The sequence below is a fragment of the Echinops telfairi genome, unplaced genomic scaffold (assembly GCF_000313985.2).
Source record: "Echinops telfairi isolate 266 unplaced genomic scaffold, ASM31398v2 ScPeMD7_7424;HRSCAF=8462, whole genome shotgun sequence".
Classification (NCBI taxonomy): domain Eukaryota; kingdom Metazoa; phylum Chordata; class Mammalia; order Afrosoricida; family Tenrecidae; genus Echinops; species Echinops telfairi.
In genome coordinates, this window is record NW_022111324.1 from 93,750,095 (window position 1) to 93,757,985 (window position 7,891).

The 7,891-nt window shown below is 41.6% G+C and overlaps 1 protein-coding gene across 4 annotated transcripts in view; it reads right to left on the minus strand.

Annotated features, from left to right (window-relative positions):
* MAK (male germ cell associated kinase) overlaps positions 1-7,891 on the minus strand; it is a 62,004-nt gene that overhangs the window by 49,968 nt on the left and 4,145 nt on the right. For all 4 annotated transcript variants that reach the window (XM_045298250.1, XM_004712190.3, XM_045298248.1 and 1 more), the window contains exons 2-3: positions 3,913-4,234; positions 386-440 (exon numbers count right to left, since the gene is read on the minus strand). In XM_045298250.1, the coding sequence (XP_045154185.1) occupies positions 386-440; positions 3,913-4,013 (156 nt within the window). In that variant the 5' untranslated portion in view covers positions 4,014-4,234. The remainder of the gene's footprint in view (positions 1-385; positions 441-3,912; positions 4,235-7,891) is intronic.

Here is a 7,891-nt window from a genome sequence, read left to right on the forward strand (position 1 = left end):
GAATGTAAAACTGATGCTCTACTTTGTAAATAATTATCTAAAGGGTTTAAATATATAAGAAAATTAATTCGGAAAACATAAACATCATTATCTTTGGAATGCTACCCACTCAAACTCACTCACTGCCAGCAAGTCGAATCTGACACACAGCGAGCCTATAGGACAGAGTAGAATTGCCCTTGTGGGTTTCCAAGATTGGAAATCTTTTTAGGAGCAGAAAACTTCATCTTTTTCCCAGGGAGCGGCTGGTTGTTTCAAACTGCACACAGTACATTTTGCCACCAGCAAACAGAATTATCTCCTTGATTGCCCTCCTTCGAAATGAGATCATTGTGAGATAGGCAGCAAAGACCGTCGCAGGTGCTTTTCACCTTTAGGATTTTACCTTAACTTCTCTTAGGTTCATACACTCATCCCAAGAGTAGAACTTTCTCTTCATCCTGAAGCAAATTTAAAAGAAAAAAGTTTAGTGTTCATGGACTGAGGATTCAAAGACATACATCGCACATTGATTTTCTTACTCTACTGCTATTTTCATCTGGGTAAGGGAGGGTATTTCCGTTTCCTGGTGTAGTGGTTACTCAATGGGCTACTACTAATCACAAGGTCAGAAGTTTGAAACTACCAGCCGCTCTGTGGGAGAACGATAAGGCTTTCTACTCCTGTAAAGAGTTACAGTCTCAGAAACCCACAGGGGCGGTTTTCCCTGTTCTATAAGGTTGCTATGAGTTTGAAGCAACTCTAGGGCAGTGAGTTTTCTTCATCAAAAGAAAATCCTTCGGTTTATCTTCAGGCTCTTCTTGGCAGTCAATGTGGTAACTGAAATTCTGTTTGACCCCAAAGAGAAAGAATTACTATTAACCTTCCTTTTGGGGCAAGTTCTTACATTTCTTTAATCAGCCCAGTCGTCCTTTTCTGAGCCCCTCCCAAAACTCTCTCTTTCTGGTACCTGCAAGCTAAAAATGGAACATTGTCCTTCCATTAAAAATGGGTGAGGAAATCACAAGTTTTGACAGCCAATTTCATTGAATGATTTATTTGACAACCCATTATCTCAGTTTTAAATAAGAGGTTCATCAATTAAGTGATTTGACAGAAAAATGCAAAAGTAACCAAATTTTCGCAACATCTTTCTTCTGTGTTGTTCTTTACTCTCTCTTCACCATCCAATGGTGGTTACCATCAGAGAATAATAAATAAAAAAATGTATTTATTTCATAGATAAGGCAATTCCATGATACGAGTACATACCACAGTAGTGAAAAATCAAACCCACTGCTATCAAATTGACTCTGATTCACACTGACCCTACAACGGAGCAGAAATGCCCTCGAAATTTCTTGTGACTGTAAATCTTTATAAGAGTTGACAGACTCATCTTTCTACCACGGAGTGGTAGTTGGTGGCTTGGAACTGCTGACCCTGCAGTCAGCAGCCCAACTCCACTGGTAACCACTACACCAACAGACTTCCAATTGTGATGACTCCATAGAAAGAGTGGAACTGCCCAGGGTTTCCAAGGCTGCAAACTTTATGGAAGCAGACCACCACATCTTTCTCCCGCAGACAGCGCGAGGGCTAAACTGCCACTCTTCATTAGCAGCCAAGCACTTAACCCCGGGACTCCTCCACCAGCTAGGGGCTGCATTTTCATACGAACAGGTTTCTAGGTACCACATGAACTATGAGACAAGAAAAAACACGACTCACATTCTTAAAAATGTTTCTTCAGGTATGGGAATTACAAACTCGAATTATGCAAAATAAAATATATATACTCTATTGCTTTCCTATAGTGTTATAATCTCTTTTAAGATGCTCTAGAAGATTCTAGAAAACTTAATTACCTTTATTAATTAGAGTAATTCCTGCAGTCCAGAGCCTCTGCAAAGAGTCTAATACTCTTTGGAAATATGTAAAGAATTAAACCACAACCAAACTCATTGTCACTGAGTCAATCCTGATTCACAGAGACTCTACGAACAGAGCGTCACTGCTCCCTAGGGTTTCTGAGATTACAAATCATAACAGGAGCAGAAAGCCTCCTCTTTCTCCAGCAGAGTGGCTGGTGGGTTCAAACCGCTGACCTTGCAGTTAGCAGCCCAACCAGGGCTCCTCAATGAAGTATTACAGGACCAGTGGTGTGAGTGGCGAAAAGGGAGGGTAGAGGGAGAGTGGGTAGGAAAGAGGGAACCAATTACAAGGAACTTTATGTGACCTCCTCCCTGGGGGACGGACAACAGAAAAGTGGGTGAAGGGAGACTTCGGACAGGGCAAGATATGACAAAATAACAATTTATAAACTATCACGGGCTCATGAGGGAAGGGGGAGCGGGGAGGGAGGGGAAAAATGAGGACCTAATGCCAGGGGTTTAAATAGAGAGAAAATGTTTTGAGAATGATGAGGGCAATGAATGTACAAATGCGCTTTACACAATTGATGTGTCTTTACACAATTGATGTGTGTATGGATTGTGATAAGAGTTGTATGAGCCCCTAATAAAATGATTTAAATATAATAATAATAATATAAAGACACCCCCCCAAAAAAAGAAAAAAAAGATATTTTCCTTGGATTCAAATCTTTTTAATACTCTCCACGGTGCACCTCTTTCACTAGTGGCTCCTTCTCAGGGCTGTTTCAGGGCTCATCCTTTGCATCCTAGGGCTCTCTGTGTGGAGCAAAGACTCAGTTGCTTGTAGGACATTCACTCAAGTCTCTCTAACGGCTGGGCTGCTACCAGCCTGGCCGGCAGTTCAAACCCAACAGTCCCACAGTGGGGAAAACATGAGACAGAATGCTCCTGGTAAGATTTTCAGCATCGGAATCCCTCTACAAGGTTTCTATAAGTTGGACTCGACTCGATAGCAGTGGGGTTGTTTTTAAATATAGGCAATGTAGTCACTATGCCCAAAATGGAGCTCCAGTTCCTAATCCCTAAGCCTAGGCTTTTCCCTTCCCTGTCACAGAACCACCTCTGCCCCCTCATGCCCACATCTCCCGAGGTAGGCTGGACTTGTCCTAATTTTTAAAAATTTTAAATCACAGGGACAGTTCCACCCTGTCCTATAGGGATGCAATGCGTCGGCATTGACCTGATGGCAGTGAGTTGAGTTGTTTGTTTATGCCCAGCCACCAGGTCCTATAGCATCCACCTCCTACCTATCCCTTCAGTGAGGGTACTGTGCCCGTCCCCAGTGCTATTTCCCTAAATGCGGCCACCACCACCTCTAACCAAGGTCATCCTGTGTCCATTCCTAAGTCACTACTCTTTTGCCGAAGGGATCGTTCTACAACAGTATTTCACCACATCAACTGTCCTGCTAAACAATTCTGAACCAGAACCCTCCAGCAAAACCACATCTGAATCCCGACTCACAGAAACTGTGTGAGTGAATGAGTTTGGTCCTGATTCAAGTCACAACGTTTGGAGGTAATCTGTTATGCAGCAATAGAGAAGGCAGTTGGTCTAAAACCAGCAATTATTGTTCTACTTAATTGGCAAGGCCTGGAAAACACGATATGCCACTCAGAATTCAGTTTGATGCTCTGAAGATCATCTGATTTGAGGCCTTATTGTCTTAAAGAAATAAGAAGCTCAACTCTGAAAGTGCAAACTTAAATTCTAACACTATCCCAAGCTCTCCCAGCTCAGTGTCAGGCCATATGTATTGTGCATAAAAAACAGAGCACGTGTAATTTCTGGTTTATCGAGGTCGATGGACAAACCAAAGCACTAAAATAATAATCCACAAAGATCAGCAGACATCCTCTGGGGGCCATGTGTTCTGCAGAAGGACATTCTACATTAGCCAAGCTGGCCTCCCTGTGCCCCTGTCAACTCTCAACCAAGCAAGGGACAATCAAGGTGAACGCTTTGTGGGTAAGCCTCGCCCTGCTGCACACGGTACCTCTTGATGGCCACCAGCTCCCCCGACTCGTTGCTCTTGCCCATAAGCACACTGCCATAGGTGCCGTCCCCCAACTGCCTCATGGTTGTATATCGGTTCATCTCGGAAAAAATGCGGCAGGAATGGTTGATGGAAATGACTTTCTTGTTGAAGAGAAATTTAAATGCTTCTTTTACTCTTTTTGTTTTTCCCTCAGACTCCTTAGGCTGGTGACAGGTTTATCATCATTCAATGCAGGCTCTTCCCCAAGATTCAGAAGGTTCATGAACTACAGCAATAAGGAATCTGGCAAGGAAACAGTGCTTCCATTCTTATGAACATCCTGTAAAAAATCAAAATAAGGATAAAATTAATCTCTTAAGGAATTCACTGGCAACCTAATGCACGGGGAAAACTCACAAATACGAATAGCTAAACTTTTGCCAGTAAACTGTGTGCTCTGCAGAATGAAGTTCACATATGACAGACCCTGCATATACGGTTTTATTTTATTTTGTTGTTGGGATTGAGAATATACACAGAAAAACCTACAAGAGTTGTGATACGGATTGTACTGTTGATTTGCATATTTGTATTATGTCCAAAGAAAAAGAAATATATTAAATTTTTTATTAAAAAATAAAACTAAGCCTAAAATAATTGAAAAGCTTCGATGTGTGCCATTTAAGGACATTGAGTACGTTCTTTGAGTTGGGAAGCCATTTTTTCCTGAGTTTGTCCTCTCGGCTCACAAATTCACAGCCCTCTAAGCATCCTGTCAAATCTTTCCCGTTGCTGGAGTCAATCTGATCCCACCTAGTTTGTTCTTAAAAGAGCACACGAATCAAGGAAGACACTTTTACACATTAAGTTAAACTATTGCTTTGTTTTGAGAGGACATCAGTAGATATTTTTGTTCAAAGTTTTAAAGATTTTCTCAGGGCAATACGTTCAGGGATTCATCCAACTTTCAAGATTCCAGGAACTCTGGAGTCTTCGCTAAAGTGAACTTCTGTATTTCCCCGGGATTGACAGGAATTCTATTGAATATTTGATCAAAATAGTCAGTAATGGCAGCAGGGCACCATCCAGGTCTTCTGGTCTCCTGTTCATGAAGGCAATCTGGCACACATTCCATAGGCTACTCCTAGTCTTGACTCTCTTTCCTCTTTTGCTCTAGGTGAATACCAATTATCTTTAACCTACTGGACTTCACTGAACATAAGTGTAAAACCAAGGCATTCTAGCTCCCCAATCCCATAAACCTGAGACTCGGCATTTTCCCAAATTCAGATACCTTCATACACATACAGACAGTCTCATCGTTAACAACAAATCCCCACTGCTATCAAGTCCACTCTGACTCATGGCAACCTCATGTGCCTCAGAGCAGAACTGTGTGCCACAGCTGTGTTTTCAATAGCTGTGACCTTGAGAGTGGATCACCAGACCTTTTTTCCAACGCACCTCTGGTGGATGTGAACCACCAACCTTGAAGTTAGCAGCTCAGTGCTTAACCATTTGCACCCCAACGCCTAATAAATGAAAAGGAGATTACAAAAAAAAATTCAAGGGGCTTTCAAAAAGTTAATGGAACAATTCCATCATCTTTTAATTCCACTTTTCAACACATTTTCTAAAGCCCCCTTATAAAGGCTTAATAAAGTAGCTGTTTCAAGAGTTCTCCAGGATCACAATTACTTTTTTTAAAAAACCAAGTGCAAATCTTGACTCATGGAAACCTCATGTGTGTCCAAGTAAATCTGGATTCCATAGGTTTTTCGATGGCTGACTTTTTGGAAATGAATTGCCAGACCTTTCTTCCTCAGTACTTCTTGGTAGATACAAGGGTATTAATCACTTGCACTACCCAGAAACTACTGTCATGACTAATTTTTGCCCTGATGGCATGACTCTTGAGTGATGCTAAGGCTTCAAGGGCTATGTCTACCCATGACAGTCTCTCAAAGCTCCCAGAATCCCCTGACATAGTGGGCTCTGTGACTAAAAATCACATGGAAATCAGACAAAACAAAGCACTAGTTAGCATCAACCCTATGAGTAGTTTAGCAGTCTCCTCGGATTGGTTCTATTTCGCATCTGTATTTCGATCGACTGTTTCTCACAGGTCGCTATGAGTTGGCATCAACTAGATGGCAGTGAGTTTGGCTTGGTTTCTGATCCTCATGGAGCATTTATTTATCTTATTTTGATTTTCAAAATCTTGGATCCTTGTTATGAGGCTTTCTGCTTAGGTGCAAACGGTAACAGATGTTTGGCACCATAAAAATAATTTGCCTAGGACCAATAATGAGCTACCTGGAGGGGAAGAGAAAGATGGGGGGAGGAAGGGGGAACTGATCCCAATGATCTACATATAACCCCTACCAGGGGGACGGGTAACAGAAAACTGGGTGAAGGGAGACATCGGTCAGTGTAAGACATGAAAAAAAAAATTTATAAATTATCAAGGGTTCATGAGGGAGGAAGGGATGGGGGAGGGAAGAGGAAAAATGAAGAGCTGATATCAAGGGTTCAAGTAGAAAGAAACTATTTGGAAAATGATGATGGCAACATATTACAAATGTGCTTGACACAATGGATGGATGTATGGATTGTGATAAAAGCTGTACGAGCCCCCAATAAAGTGATAAAAAATAATAATTTGCCTTAAAGTGACTTTTCTAATGTAATGCTTTATTAAGATTAGTTTTCTCTCCCTGTAGCACTGTTTAATTTCTACAAAATGATAAAAACTGCTTCTCTGTTATATGCAGAAATTTAGGACCAATAAGAACATGTTGTAGTTGTCCATGTAACATAGGTTCTAAAGGAAAATGAAACACAAAAGTGTGCAGAAAAGTAGAGTAAAGGGAAGCTTTGGAAGAATCCTATTCAGTCATTTAAATAAAAAATAAAACCAGACGCAAACTCACGGCCATCGAGTCAATGCTGACTCACAGAGGCCCTCTGTGGGTTTCCAAGACTGTCACTGTTTATGGGAGCAGAAAGCCCCGTCTTTCTCCCGAGGAGCTGCTGGTGGTTTCCGACTGCCAACCACGCAGACTGCCACCCAACGTGTAACCAGTAAACCACTAGGGCTCCTAAATAACACAGAGTGGGCATTGGTTGACTGTTTTATCTTACTTCACATAGATAATGGCTCCTTCAAAGGCTGGAATCTTGAAAAGAAGACCAAGCCAACAGATCCCATTTCAATTTAGGCTTTTTTTTTCTGTTTCTCAAAAGGAGTTCTGGTTGTGCAATGGGCTCCTAAATACAGGGTCAGAGGTTTGAGCCCAGGGACCACAAGGCAGGGGAAAGGCGAGGCTGTCTGCTCGCAGGAAGATTACCAGCCTAAGAATCAGGTCTACTCTGTTCTATGGGGTCACCATGAGCAGGAATCTACTTGGCAATCAATAGGTTCGGTTTCTCCACTTAAGTTTGAGTCAATGCCCTTAATAAACACCAGCAAATGATTCTCTGTTTATGCGGTAAAAATGAACAATCATTTGTAAGTGGTCTTTTAAGTTGTATAGATTGATCCTAAGCACTAAGGTATTACACAATATCAAGACTATTTAGGATCAGTGTACATGTATAACTTAAAAATCACTATCTACAGCCTCAGAAACCCACATGGGACAGTCCTGTGGGGTTACAATTAGTCAAAATCAACTGATGGCAGTGATTGAGAATATAAAACGTAACAAATTTTTTAAAAAAAACTCAGTAACTAATGTAACTATGATCTTCAATTAGTTTAACAGAACTATGAGGTCCCTGGGTGACATAAATGGTTTGCCTGACTGCTGACCTAGCAGTTGCCCAGTCAAACCCACACAGTGTCACAGAGAAAGGTCTCGCTACCTGCTTCCCTAGATTACAACCCAGAAAACCATAGCCCGTCCTAAGTACCCTGAACGGATGGGATCTCCAGGAGTCGGAGTCAACTGATGGCAGACAGGTTTTTTGTTTTTGGAGGTTTGGGGTGTTTTGT